Source organism: Acanthochromis polyacanthus, chromosome 14 (genome assembly GCF_021347895.1).
Source record: "Acanthochromis polyacanthus isolate Apoly-LR-REF ecotype Palm Island chromosome 14, KAUST_Apoly_ChrSc, whole genome shotgun sequence".
In the NCBI taxonomy this organism is placed as follows: domain Eukaryota; kingdom Metazoa; phylum Chordata; class Actinopteri; family Pomacentridae; genus Acanthochromis; species Acanthochromis polyacanthus.
Genome location: NC_067126.1, coordinates 35,031,961 through 35,046,857, shown reverse-complemented (window position 1 = coordinate 35,046,857; position 14,897 = coordinate 35,031,961). Strand labels below are relative to the sequence as shown.

General features: G+C 42.8%; 1 protein-coding gene across 2 annotated transcripts; it reads left to right on the top strand.

Moving 5' to 3' along the window:
- The first annotated feature begins 796 nt into the window (after positions 1 to 796).
- Positions 797 to 14,880, top strand: LOC110952342 (amyloid-beta A4 protein-like). Of its 2 annotated transcripts, XM_022195847.2 has the most exons (18): positions 797 to 1,031; positions 3,564 to 3,731; positions 3,831 to 3,960; positions 4,049 to 4,161; positions 4,584 to 4,774; positions 4,854 to 5,077; positions 5,249 to 5,416; positions 7,477 to 7,610; positions 7,746 to 7,820; positions 8,692 to 8,850; positions 9,073 to 9,201; positions 9,288 to 9,387; positions 10,754 to 10,821; positions 11,278 to 11,416; positions 11,640 to 11,693; positions 12,496 to 12,587; positions 12,700 to 12,846; positions 12,928 to 14,880. In XM_022195847.2, the coding sequence occupies exons 1-18, from the start codon at positions 972 to 974 to the stop codon at positions 13,027 to 13,029; spliced, it is 2,253 nt and encodes a 750-aa protein (XP_022051539.2). In that variant the 5' UTR covers positions 797 to 971; the 3' UTR covers positions 13,030 to 14,880. The 2 variants fall into 2 exon arrangements, with proteins under 2 accessions (XP_022051539.2, XP_022051540.2); XM_022195848.2 differs by lacking the exon at positions 5,249 to 5,416 and having other exon boundaries at positions 799 to 1,031.
- The last annotated feature ends 17 nt before the right edge of the window (positions 14,881 to 14,897 follow it).

Sequence of the window (14,897 nt, the reverse complement as noted above, 5' to 3'; positions counted from 1 at the left end):
TGCCTGCACCGCTGATTACAGGATGGATGTCAGGTATGGCAATCAGCTCACTCAACTCACCTGTTCACAATCACACTCCCTTCCATACCATAGATTCTGATTCCCATATAGACTCAGTTTCTCTCTCTCTCTCTCTCTCTCTTTCTCTTTCTCTTTAAAGATTCTTTTCTGTTCCTGCATACAGGTTTGGGTTAGTTTACCCTTCAGTCCGGTTTTATGTTTTCTGTATTAGATTTTACTCTGTACAAAAGTGACCCGTTTTAAAATTTAAAAATGTGTATGTGTGTGTGTGTGTGTGTGTGTGTGTGGGGGGGGGGGGGTTCCACAGTGAAACTTCTGATGTCCACATTTTCGGGAAACAACTAAGAGTGGTACAATTACCCCATCTAGCTTAGTTAAGAAAATATACAAAACAAATTCCCCCAAATGTTGAACTATTCATTTAATTTCAAGGCTAAGATATTTCCTGAAACGGTTAGGCACTGTAGTTTTTCAGCAAATGTAAGTCAAACAGGACAAAATAGACCATCAACTGTGCACAAACTAATTAGTGTTTTAGCTAATCGGAATGATGAGTGAGGGATTTAATTGACCCTCGTGCGTTGATAATTTTCATTTCCATCAAACAATGTGGCATCTTTTCATTCCTAACACATTATCCAGTCCATATCAATGTAAATATCCAGCTTGTTTCCTCTCACACTGAAATATGAAGTGTTTTTAAAGTGTTCCTTTCAAAATAAAAGTCTTGTTTTATTTGCGCATGACACATCACTAGCTCCAATCCAAACATCCTGCAGCCTCACACCGCCACCACCTGGGAGGAGCTGCAAAACGCTGGGATCACCGGGACCTGAACGCCTCTCTGCCCCTGCTGCGTCGACGCTTATCAACGCCTGTTTCAACGTTTCTCTCTCTTCAAACGGGAAAACCGTGAACATAACGGCGGTGCTGGATACCGGGAGGACGGTATGGGGGAGCTCACGGCGTTTGTGCTGTTACTTGCGGCGACCTTGACGCTTTCATCCGAGGTGAGTACGGCGGAGAAACCCGCAGATGCAGCCAGAGATAACGTGATTACGGAGCTTACGGCCTATGCTCCAGTTTTAGCCAGTAGTTTTATTTCTTTCTTTTTTTTCTATATGAATCCGTGTCATTTTCCAGGCTAATAATGTACACAGATTTACTGCGTAGAATAAACTGGCAAAGCAGTAATGCCAGCAATGCTACCGAGGCCTACCGTTAGATGTCAGTGATTGACAGCTTGGCCCTGCCATGTTGGATGTTTTTGTTTGTCTTGGGGTATTTTTACACACAGCTATGTTTAATTCTGTTCCACCAGTTAGTCACAATTAGCTTTATTATTGTTATTATTATTAAAGTAGCTGATATAAGTCAGTTAGCTAACTAGCGTACGAGCTAACGTTGGCTAGCTTTTTCCAGAGGATCACACAGACTGGTATGTGAGCTGAGATTTGCTAATATAGCGGTAAATTCGTCACTTTATCCAGCTGGAATTCTGTTTATATATCAAGAAAACAGCTCAGTTTTGACGTGAATGATCCAGCTGTGGCAACTGACACCGTCGGAGGTTTATTTTTTTCGTTTTTTTAGCATTGCTAATGCGTGGTGTTGTTCGGTGTTGGCTCGGTCCAGCGGCAGCAGGGTGGTGAAACTGCTGAGGAGAACGGAAAAAGGATGCAGCCTTATTAGTTTCACACGAGAAGATGGCGCCTGCTGCTGCTGTGCTGGATCACAGAGAAATATGCAGCCCAGAAGCAGCTGGAAACAGCATGAAAGGGACCCACAACGCTGTATGATCATTGCATGCTTAGTGGTGCATGTAGGAACCATATAATGTATGGGACGAGTGTTTCTATATTGCATTCTCGTCTGCTGCTGAACCTCCAGCCAAACCACTCTGTGCTGCAGTGAAAAATGTCTCCACACAGCAAAATTATGCCATACCTGTGATTGTCGTGACACTACAGCTGTACTATTTTTGGTGGGACTCAACACTGCTTTTTTGGGTCTTTGTTTGCTGTGGTGTTCCTGTACTATTTGTTTTATCGGTCACACTGCAATTCTCCCCAAAGGTTCATACGATAAGCCTGGGGAAATTTGGTTTATTCTCTACCCATTTAATCCAATTAAATCCATTGTGTTGCACTGCTTTCACATTATCTGCTGTGTGTTGTTCAGGCATCAGGCTGAGTCATAGAATTACAAGGCCTGCAGCCACAGCACATAAATGCGATAACTTTATTCACTAAGGGTTGTTTGACACCTCCCTAGTCATGCAGGAGTTTTCCATCCTGTTTTTTGTTTTCTGAGAAGGTATGCCAAGTCACCTCAGCGTAATCCTCGATCAATAAGACCTGGAATAATGTCCTGGTGGTGCATGACATGGATGAATATAATTGCACCTTGTGGGACAAATTCTTTTTGCAAGGAATGCTACTTGAAAAGCTTGAATTTATGATACAGATTTGCAATTGAGGAGCTATTCAAGGGCTGATATACATGTTGGCAGGTGCTAGGAATATTATTCTCAGTTGGTGTCACCTATCACATACTCTACAGAATATTTAATTAATATTCTGTAACCTGTAGTACACATTTTTATATCATTCCCTGTGAGCTGTGGCGAATGTGTTTACATCTTACAGCTACAAGGATGTCTGTTTCTGTTGTGGTTTAAGCAGAAAGAACAAGCTGGATGTGCCGTATGATGCCCTTGGATTAACAAAAATTAAATTGCACATCAAAGCAAATGATGGATAACATTATGCGATGGGCTAAGTAGGTCAGAACAGAGCAATTTCTGCAGAGAAAAACAATTGGCTATCCCATCCAGATTCACAGGGGGCGAATATTACGCCGGCAGACACATCATCAAGTCATTTAAGGACTTGCTTGGTGTTTGGCGTTTTGTCAGCTCATAGCATCGGCTTTTTCTGATGTCTTTCTGAAGAATCGAGGGCCCAGAAGACAAAACACATTGAGACTTCCTCCAATTGTTTCCTTCAAAACAAAGGAAGGAAAACTATTATGTGCATGTTTTTTAATTTGTTAACAAAAGCCACTTACATGGAAATGCATTGTTTTCACGTATTATGAGCTCACACCTAGTTCTTAATAACTCCGGTGGTCTTCCTGACACTGTCCTTTCACTTTCTCAAAAATAGCAAATGAGTAAAGCCTGACTTACAACCGGCACATGAGCTGCCCTGTGGCTGTAATGCTGATCTCTCTGGTTTTTGTGCTCAAGGGGATGAAACATGTTTTTTGTCCAGCTTAGACTTAAAGCAGTTGTTACTTTTATTTATTTGTATAATAACTTAAATGTGCAGCGATATAATAAAGTACTTTAAAGAGGCTTTTATCCTTGAGACTTGCTAATCCCACTACTGTCTACATAGACGGCATTGTAGAATGAACTGAAAGTGACTAAATATATGTAAGCTGCATAAATATGGAGATATTCTTGGTTAAGCTATTCTTAAGCCAGTTTGGTACCATCCGTCTTCATCACTGTCCTCACTTTCTCTTTGTCTGTTCAGGTGCCTGCCGATGACTCTGTGGGTTTGCTGACTGAACCCCAGGTGGCCATGTTCTGCGGGAAGCTCAACATGCACATCAACGTACAGAGTGGCAAATGGGAGTCTGACCCCTCCGGCACCAAGAGCTGCACTGGCACCAAGGAGGGCATCCTGCAGTACTGCCAGGAGGTATTTAAACAGAATGAGACAGCACTGCAGAGACAATGAGGCAGCAAACAGACAGAATGTGAAGCAGTGAGAACACTGAAATCTCACTTGTTTCTGCAGGTGTACCCAGAGTTGCAGATCACAAATGTTGTGGAGGCTAACCAGCCCGTCAGCATCCCCAACTGGTGCAAGAAAGGCCGCAAGCAGTGTCGCAGTCACACACACATCGTGTTGCCATACCGCTGCCTGGGTAAGCAGTTTTAGTGGTACAGGTGTGTGCTACTGGGTGTGTTTGTGTAAGGCTGCATGTTTGCATTAATAGCTGATTCATGTTGCAGTTGGTGAGTTTGTGAGCGACGCCCTGCTTGTTCCTGACAAGTGCAAGTTCCTGCACCAGGAGCGTATGGACCAGTGTGAGAGCCACCTGCACTGGCACACTGTAGCCAAAGAGGTGAGGACAGACAGTAACACAGCAATCACTGCCACAGCACCAACCTCCTGCTGCCTGCTATCCTCCCACTATCATTGTATCGTCTATTTGTCTCCCTCCTGTTCCATCTGGTTTTCTAGTAGCTCCCAGAGTGACTCAGCACTCCTTGATTTCATCCTCCCTCCAACTTAAATCTGCTGTCAGCACACACTTTTGATTAGTGTTCCTTTTATCCTTGTCCCTTCCTGTGCAGTCACTCACAAAGGCATTTGTCTGTCATATATTGACTTATTTAACCTCTATTATAATAAATAAGCCACGGGATCAGGCTTCAAGGTTCACCATAATAAGCTGAAAGGATTGAATGCTATGTGATTTGATTTTGGGTGCCAGCCGCTTGAGGTCTTTTGGAAGTTATGATTAATGTCTTTCATTAAAATTAGTCCTGCGGAGATCGCTACATGAATCTCCACGACTATGGGATGCTGTTGCCATGTGGTATTGACCGCTTCCGAGGCGTGGAGTTTGTGTGCTGCCCAGCGGAGGTGGAACGAGAGTCAGACAGCGCGGAACTTGACGGAGAGGAGTCTGACGTCTGGTGGGGTGGCGCTGAGACCGAATACTCTGATAACAGGTATTTTTGCTCGCACACGTCCATCCCTGGTTGAACACGCATGTTGATGCAAAGCCTGAACCCGGCGCTTTGTCCGCAGCATGACGCGTCCGTCAGACACGGAGCCAGCCACAGCCGAGGACGACGAAGACGAGGACGAAGAGGTGGACACCTTTGAACGGGATGAGAACGGAGATGGGGATGCAGATGACGAGGACGACATCGACATGACAGACGAACGGTACAGTGAGGAACGCAATGCCAACGTCGCCATGACAACCACGACCACCACGACAACCGAATCCGTTGAAGAAGTCGTTCGAGGTGAGAAGTGAAGTGGATGCACGTGTTTTTCTCAGTCTGGGGTTGTTTTTCCATCATGTGTTGCTTTTTTAATTCACCTTTTGTGTTTTTCATTACATTCAGAAGCTCACATGTTGCATTCATTTTTGTTTTGATATTTAATTTGCGTTTGCCTGTGTGTACCTGTCTCAGCGGTTTGTTGGGCTCAGGCTGAGTCAGGCCCATGCCATGCCATGCTGGAGCGTTGGTACTTCATGCCTGAGCAGGCCCGCTGTGCTCCCTTCTTGTTTGGGGGCTGTGGGGGCAACAGGAATAACTTTGACTCGGAGGAGTACTGCCTAGCTGTCTGCAGCAGCTCGTGTAAGTCCCAGGACTGGAGCGAAACCCTGAAGTGTCAACGTAACATGCCTGAGTCCTGTCCTCAGACTGCTGCAGATCGTTTCTCTGTCTCATTCACTCTGTCTCTCACTGTCCCACGTGTCTGATGCCTCCGAACCACTCAGAGCACTGCAGCTGGATTCAGTTGCTATTTCTACAATCTTATATTATTTTCTCATCAAGATTTAGACACATCCCTAGAAAAAGTAGACATGAGAAAAATTGTAGCCATGAAATCCCCAATCTCCTCAGAAAAACATATTTTATTTATTGCAGAAAGGAGATGTTGGAAGTTGTTGTAAACATGAATCAAAATCGAGTTTAAATTATAAAGCCTGCAGTTCACATTATTTTCTTGTTGTGAACAAATCCAATGAAAATACCAACTGTTTGTTTACTTCTGAGGACACATATCTCTAAAAACAGATCACAAATACAGTGTTTAAAGGAACTGTTGACAATTCTGGCAATTATGTTTATTTGTTTTCTTGCTGACAGATGAGAAGATCAGTATCACTCCTATGTCTGTTGGCTGAGTATGAAGCTGCTGCCAACATTAAGGTAGCTTATCGTAGCACAAGGACTGAAACAGCTGAGCAGCTGCCCTGACTGCTTACATAAGAGACGCATAAGAGTGGTACAGTTGTCTTATCTAGCTTAAGTTAAGAAAATTTACACCACAGATTGCCCCAAATGTTGAACTATTTAATTTCAGGGCTAAGATATTTCCTGAAACAGCTAGGCACTGTAGTTTTTTTTTTTTTTTGCCAAATGTTAGTCAAACTAAATAGAGCATTAACTGTGGACAAACTGATTAATTAGTGTTTAAGACAACCACAATGATGAGTGAAGGATTGAAATAAACTACAGTGCCCATGTTTAATGAAGGGAACTGTCCCCTAGTAGAAGACTTGATTCATTTATGTGTTCATAAGAGCTGTGAACAGCAGTAAGGGTCACAAATAATTAATTGTGTTCCTGTTTTTCTGGGATTTGTTGACAAAAGGTCGAAAGTCCACCTTAATCCTTTCACTGGCCATTTTACCATGACTTAGTCAGGAATTTGGCTGATGATGTTTGAGCACTGTAGTAAAAAGAAAAATGACAAGAAATAAATAATGTGAATTCCAGCAGATGAAGTGTGCCCCTGATGGAAAGTGGCCATGACACGGTCCTTCACCTCCACATCATTTCATCACTCAATTAATCACTTCTTAGTCACACTAACTGATACTTCTTACAGCATGTGGACGAAGCAGCGTGAGCACTGAGATGTGAATGTCAGCACACGTCTGCATGCGTTTCTATACACATGTGCCTGCATGCTTTACACTGTAGTCTGCAGTGTTGAGGTCTTGTGTCTGCTGCTGCTGCTCTGTAGTCGTCTGAGCCGGCAGTTGTGAGTCTATAACGATGTCATTAATGTGTCTTAACCAGCTGAGCGTGTTCAGAGCCTGTGTGTGTGTGTGTGTGTGTGTGTGTGTGTGTGTGTGTGTGTGTGTGTGTGTGTGTGTGTGTGTGTGTGTGTGTGTGTGTGTGTGTGTGAGAGAGTTGGGGGAGGGGATTCCTAAAGGTTAACATGTTGATTTGCTGTTTCCACTCAGCGAACTCCCCAGTGGTTCAGTCTGCCCTGATCCTGACTCGGCACTTTGCATCTTATCTCCAGGCTCCCACATTAAACAAAGACAGGACGTAGGCACACATTTAGTCTGGGAAACTCATCAGACTGTGTCCCCCGATGACCTGTGTGTCTTCATTGTTTTACATGTGTAGACTTTCAGATTATTTTCTGTGTGTCTAACCTATCATGAGTGATTAACCCACTTGTTCATCAAAGAACTGATGCCCTGTGTGATGTTTTCTCTATGGAATGCGTTGTGTGTTTCAGACTGACGAATATCAGTGTTTTCCTGTTCATTTTCATGCGTCCTCTTTGTCCCCCTCTAAGCCGCTCTTCTTCACGCCATGCCATTCTCTCTTGTGCTCCTCGCTCTATTTTCTGCTGCTCTGTAATTGATTCCTCCTGCTTTGTTCTCTGCCAGTGCCCACCATGGCTCCCAGTCCTCCAGACGCCGTGGACCGGTACCTTGAATCTCCTGGCGACGACAACGAGCACACCGACTTCCAGAAGGCCAAAGAAAGCCTTGAGGCCAAACACCGTGAAAAGATGTCCCAGGTATGTGTGTTTACATCTTAAATATTACTCTGTGGCAACTTTCTCTGTTAAGAAGACCAAATGTGTAATCTAATGTTACAAACCTTGAATTTGTCAGTTAGAAGTTGTCACTTTTGTTTTTCTCTTGGTGTCCAGGTGATGAGGGAGTGGGAAGAGGCGGAGAGACAAGCCAAGAACCTTCCTCGCGCTGACAAGAAAGCAGTCATCCAAGTAGGGAGCATCTTAGTGCTTGCTGGATTTGTGTAAATGCCAAAGGTGTTTTATATCAGAAACTGATATTAAAATGTTTCCACCGTCTTGCTGAAAGTTAGCTTAAAGTTTCAGAGAAATTAAACCATCTTTGTAACTGCTGTTGTGGAAATCTGGATGTGCTGCAGTAGAAGCAATCAAGGTGCAACAGTATTTGTCTCTTGTGTTTTATTAAAGCATATTAAACAGTGGGAAAGAAGAGAAATGCAGATTGACTCATACACATGGCTCGTCTTCAGAGGTCTGACTGAGAAAATGGACAGTGCAAAAAAATACAAGTTGTTGTTGCATTTGTTCTTCAAAAATTACAGCTCCAGCGTTCTCATGAAGATAACAGGAACTCCCTAATCGGAGAGTAAAAATAATGAAAACTATGACAATAGTGAGACAAAGGTTAAGGTTGGTAAATGATAAATTGGCTAAAAAGAAAGGCAAAAAGGAAACTTTGCTACAACTGCTTTATGTGCAGGAGAAATTCAAATCAGATCCTTCATATTTAGTCTCATAGCTTGAATGTGATTGAATGAAATAGACGACAAGCTGCTTCAAATCTGATTTCTTCCACCAGCTCACTGCTCACAAATACATTCATATATTGCAGGATTTGTCAGAACATGTGCTACATCAGAAGAATATCTGTCAGACATATTTAGGAGTAAATGCATTAAAGTTTCAATCATTTAGTGAAAATTATCAAAATTACTTGGCAGCTTTCCCCTTCGTTCTCTTTAGTTAGTGTGTATTTCCTGGCATATTGTCGCGTGCCTGCTCAGATATGACAAGATAAAGACGTACATGTATATTCAGACTGATTTCCTGCACGTAATTGCAGCATTTCCAGGAAAAGGTGGAGGCTCTGGAGCAGGAGGCAGCGGGAGAGAGGCAGCAGCTAGTGGAAACCCACATGGCCCGGGTGGAAGCTCTGCTCAACAGCCGCCGACGCCTTTCTCTGGAAAATTACCTCAGCGCCTTGCAGGCCAATCCTCCTCGGGTAAACACACACGTGTTCGCACGCACACCTCTGCACTGGTCAATCAATGGAGCGCTGTTGCTTTAATTCTAGGTATGTGCATGCTCAAAGACTAGGAGTTTAGAGCCAAGAAAATGTCTTCTGTGTGTACGCAGAATGAAACGGCAGACATTATACATGTTTAAAAACAATTCAATGCAGTGAAATAGTCCCTGTAACAACTTACTACACTGTCACCACCAGCCCCGCCAGGTACTGAGCCTGCTGAAGAAGTACGTCCGTGCAGAACAGAAGGACAGGCAGCACACACTGAAGCATTACGAGCACGTTCGAACCGTTGATCCCAAGAAGGCCGCTCAGATCCGACCTCAGGTACTCGCACACCACACGCTTGAATGTACAAAAAGAAGTAATTTGAGAGTTGTGCTGGAACTTATCAACTTCTTTTTGACATCTAGGTTCTGACCCACCTCCGTGTGATTGATGAGAGGATGAATCAGTCTTTAGGTCTGCTCTACAAGGTGCCCAGTGTGGCTAATGAGATCCAGAACCAAGTCGGTGAGTGTTTGTTTTTACCTTATTCCTCAAGGACCATTCCACTGTTTGGACAAACTCAGTCAAGTAAATCCTGTGTGCTTAGCGCTTCTAATATTTACAACTGATAGAAGTAGAGTCATTCTATCCTTTCAGAATTTCCTGATTGGTTTTTGTACATCATCAGCTGAGTTCAATTTTCAAAATCACTGCATAGAGAGAGAGCTACTTTATTGTGGAGTTGATTAGTGTTAGTCATGGAGTGATCCGTGGATTCTTGGTGGTGAATTTGTGCTGAAGTTCATTTTGCTGCCTTGTGATGTTTTGAAACTGATATAAATCTATAAATTCTTTTCAGATAGGTGTCTTAAAAAGTTGTCGCAATTTTGACAGTTGTATCAAATGGTGTGTAGAAGTTACTTTGTTTCCCTGACCGTCCACCAAGTAGCACCTTTAAGTCTCACTCAGTAACACATTATAGCATGTTTGTTTAATCTGTACAGAAGTCTTCAGTTGTGATGTTGTTAACTGGGGATAAAAGGACTGGAAGTATTGGTAGTTTCAATGTGTTTGTAGTTGATTGGTTAAAAACTGGACCATCATAGGGGGGATGCCAGAGATGGGAACATGCAACATTGTTTTAAAATCAAGAAAAATTGCGCTCATTTTCCAGGGAGACATGTTGCAGTGGGTTGTACACATGAAAAGTGCCAAAATAAAAGCCTCTCACCTCCAAAAGCCAGTCACAGTGTGAAGTGGGTGTGAATTTCAGATCCTTACTTTCACAACGTTACAAAGAGTAGGTGACTCAAACACCCTGTATTTGACATCGGAAAGGTTTGGGGATGGGTTTGAAAGCTATCCAACATGAGCATAAATCCAGCTTAAGAGTCACAATGGACTGGCACTGTGTTTATCAGGAAGACGGCAAAAATGCCAATAACACTTCTTTAAATATGTGCCAGGATCTGCTAGCAGCAGCAATAGATTGTTTGATATTTGCCAGTTATACTGTTGTTGCTCCTGTGGTGCAGTGTAGTACAGTATAGTGTCTCTAATCAGTCTAATTCTGCTCTTCATTAAGAAAGAGGGTCTAATTAATCCTGCCTAGTAGCATCTTTAATGCTCAGTGAGCCTACAGAGGCCACTCTAATTAAGTAAGCATAGAACCTGTTGTAGTGCTGAGTGAGGACAAAAACTAGTTTCTGTGTCAGGAAGTCCACTGATGAATGGTTTGCTGATAAAACTGCATCTTCAGTCAGATTGCCAGCATTAATCGGGACACTGTGTGAACTTCACCTGGCAGGCTTTTTCCCCGTATCTCCCTCCCATCTATCATCATGCTGCGTCTCTTTCTCTCTCACGTTCACTTTCTGCCCTTTCTCTGTAGCGGTTATCGTGCAGAGAGTTCAGTCGGAGCTGTCTCAGCAAGTCTCTTCCCTGCAGAGCGATGGGCGGGTGAGTGAAGTTGAGCCCACTCTCATATGCACAGAGTGTGTCCTGTATGAACCGCAATCTCTCACACATATAAATAGAATCACCTCTGTTGGACAGAATGATAAGACCAGTGAAACAAAGTCGCCACGCACACAGAAACTTAGATGCTGACACAGTGAGGTGGACTCATTACACGAGGAGTACAGAAATAAAAACGAAGAAGGCAGGTGATTACGACTAGTATCCATGACTCTAATTAGGGGCAGTGAATAAAAATAATTGTTCTCCCAGTAGTATACAGTATCTAAGATTTAGCCTGTGAGATTGCAGTTGTAGAGGTGATTAATGCTCAGGTTTAATGTTTGGACATGTAATTGCATCTAGAAGTCCTGTGAGTGACTTTATAGCAGATAATCGTCAGGATTGGAAGGCCTTCCACACCGACACGTCCTGATTAACATTCGTCTGCGTTTGCAGGTGGATGGCAGGGTGAGTTACGGTAACGACGCTCTGATGCCTGATCAGGCCTACAGCTCGGCCCCCATGGACCCCGGCCTGGATGGGCTGGGCTTCATTCACCCCGAGAGCTTCAACCAGCCCAACACAGAGAACCACGGTAACACAGACGGCTTTTCCTTATCTAATAGAGAGAGAGTTTTACCAGTTAAAAATCCAGAAATTAAAGGAGATAGGTGGAGTTTAAACATGTCGAGTACACAGAAATAGCAACATTATTACCAACATTACAGTTTCAAACACTGGCTGAATGATAAGTTGGAATACGACATCTGATATGATCTTTTTTTTATTATTTGACATTTTATTCTTTTTTCCTGCAGTTGAGCCCGTTGATGCTCGTCCAATTCCAGACAGAGGACTCCCCACACGACCCGGTACATATGCACACTACAGATGTAATAAACATGTCTACACATGTTCTCCTGTTTACATTTATTATATATCAAGAAGTATTAGAAATAACTGCGCTAGCTCACTGGGGTACAACAAGTCGATCCATTTCACACTAAAAAATATCAACTACTAGATTGCTGTTATTTTAGATACAGATATTCTGGATGCCTACAGGATGAGTCGTACTGACTGGTGCCACCATCAGGTCACAATTTGCAGTAAAACAATCATTTATGATCAAATACCAGCAAAGCCAGCCTGAGCTATTCTTTAGAGAAAAGTCAAACTGCGCTACACCTTTTTCTTTTCTTCCACAAAAGTGTGAAAGCAACCAAAAAGCTACTATTTTCAGTTAATTTAGCCGATTTTTACTCAGGAGAAGAGAATAAAAGTAAAAAAAAAATCTGCTATAGGTAAAATAGAAATTCAAGAAGCCATACAAAGAGTGAAATGTTCAGGTCTTACCGGACAGATAAAATTGTATCTTCAGTTTCTGATTAAAAAAAGAAACTTTTGTGGCAACTAAAAACATTCTAACAGGTTTGAATACAGTAAAATTAATCTTATTGCTCATATTGAGGACTAGTAGGCTGAGGTGCTGTTGTTGTATATGTGATTTAAATCGGTTTGTAGTTTTTTAGTAAGTTAGTTGAGCATTTCTTTCAACCATTCAGATCCAGCACTTTGAATTTGATCTCTGTGTAATCTATTCAGACTGTGATTTTGTGTATTTGCAGTAATGTTCTTTAGTCATGCTTTGCTTTTTAATCCATTTCTCTTCAGTATCTGCCCTGAAGCCAGAGGAGATGCCTGAAGTACGGATGGAGACTGAAGAGAGGCAGAGCACCGGTTATGAAGTTTACCATCAAAAACTGGTATGAAAACCGTTCAGATCCACAACTTAGCATCTGATCTCTGAATAATTTATTCTGCTCCTGCAGTGGTCTGGGCTTTGTGCGCATAAATAGCGTTGTTTTGTGACGGCAGGTGTTCTTCGCTGAGGACGTGGGGTCCAATAAAGGCGCCATTATCGGACTCATGGTTGGAGGGGTCGTCATAGCAACCGTCATCGTCATCACCTTGGTGATGCTGAGGAAGAAGCAGTACACTTCTATTCATCACGGTGTGATTGAGGTAAAGAGCTGGTTGAGGAGGCGCTGCAGTTAGCATGAAATGCAGCTTTGTGTTTCGCTAACTCCCTCCATGTGTTCACAGGTGGATGCAGCGGTGACACCGGAGGAGCGTCACCTCGCCAAGATGCAGCAGAACGGCTACGAGAACCCCACCTACAAATTCTTTGAGCAGATGCAGAACTAAAGAGCTGCTGGCCAACATTTCCTGCAGGCGTTTCCCAGCCCCTCACTGTCACTCCTACGGTCTGTTCCATTCTGCTCCCTTGCTCTCAGCCCCTACGCCTTTCACCCTGTTTTTAGGGGGAGGAAGGGTGTGAGGATTACCGCAAAGGCTGATTTTTAACATAAATCTTTGTATGTCTCGGTCAGGGGGGGGTTGGACCAAAGGAAACTGACATGGAACAAAGCCTTGTTAATCCCTTATCCCTTGATTGTACAGAACAAACACTCGAGCTTACATTTCCCGGCAAACGGTTAGACAAGGGTTCCCTGTTTCACCTGCACATTTCAGCCAATCACAGCAGTCTTCATAGTGTTTGTACTGAAAAACCCCGCTGACTGGTTACACGAGTCACCGCAGCACTACGCTCAGTCACCCGCTCCTCAAACTGCCCCACATGCGCCTCGCTGCCCCGCTCTCAGATGACAGATGAGGGCTCTCAGAGCAACCCGCCGCACGATTCAAGTCTTTCAGGTTTGTTTTTCAAAAAAGGAGGAAAAAAACAGCAGAAAAAAATGCATAATTAAAATATATAAAAGCTGAAAAATATTGAATGTTTTGTTTTCTGATTTTTTTTTTTTTTAACATGTAATATATTAAGACAGAGATTAGCTGTAAGTATATGTAGTGCATGGCAATATTGATGACTGATGAAGTATACTTTATGTGGAGGAACTCCGGAGCGCTCCTCTCCTTAGATATTTTAGCAGGATTGTACATTTCTAGTGTCTCCTTTGTGAACTTGTGATATGAAGAAGAAAAAGAGTATTCAGAATCTGGTCTGCTTTGTCGTCACACAGACTTGCTTTAACTGAATCTTGGCTCTTGATGCTCATCTCCATGCTTCACTGTTGTGTTAGCTGCATGGGCAAAAACGCTCTCTACGTATGTAATATATGAAGTGTAATAGTATCCGAAAGGAAGATGATTGTGTTACTGTTTGCGTTCTATGCACTCCGTCATTTTGGAAGTCCGATAATTGCCACCAAATATTATTGCTGTTGCGTCTGACGTCAACTGTCGCTGCACTTTGGGTTTTTATTAGAAGAAGAGGATAGAGGTCAAAACTTTAGAAGGTTTTTATGAAAGCGTCGTCATTCCAGATTTATCATTCCACTGTTTGTAAATATATTGGATGTCTGGCTCTAATTGGCCCATTGTCATTTTATCGTCATCTTTATCCCCACGCTCTAGTTGTGTCAGCAATATTGTACAGTGCAGCACTTGAGAGTCGCTGTGTGATAAATAGACGGGACTTGTCGGGCCTACAAAGATCAGACATTTTCCAGATGCTCCAGTCTCCTCCTCCAAACGCATTCCTTCACCAAATCTCACACACATTCTATTTTTCTACATCTCCTGTGTAAACATGTACAGTGCTTCTGTTTGTCCTTTTGTCCTGTGGTGATTATTTCTTTGCCTGCGTATCTGTTGTCTAATCTATGAAAGTCCTCACAAAGAGGTGACAAGTTACCACGACTTGCACCAACAGAGACACATTTCCCGCTCCCTGAATTAAGTTATTAGTAGACATGAATGTGACATGCATATTGTGCATTTTTATCGTAGAAATACAACACATATCACCTCTACGCATTGTACCCACACGTGTACAGACACTAAATGAAGCTCTTAATCAGGTGAATGTTTAAAATTTGTATTGATGCTCACTCTGGGTGTCTTTGAAGTGATTAAAAATGTTTTTTCTCTCATTGATTCAGTGACCTTCCTCTGTGTGTAGTTAAATGAACCATTTGCTTAGAGTAAGAAAAAGCTTTCTACACTCACTATACCATGAATAAAATTTTGAATGTACATGTACCCGTCTGGTT

What these genes read in the sequence shown, in the direction of transcription:
- LOC110952342 (XM_022195847.2), top strand. Translation starts at nt 972, where the DNA reads ATGGGGGAGCTCACGGCGTTTGTGCTGTTACTTGCGGCGACCTTGACG. An exon ending in ACCGAATACTCTGATAACAG is followed by an intron (nt 4,775 to 4,853) that starts GTATTTTTGCTC and finishes CTTTGTCCGCAG; the next exon opens with CATGACGCGTCCGTCAGACA. An exon ending in GCCCAACACAGAGAACCACG is followed by an intron (nt 11,417 to 11,639) that starts GTAACACAGACG and finishes TTTTTCCTGCAG; the next exon opens with TTGAGCCCGTTGATGCTCGT.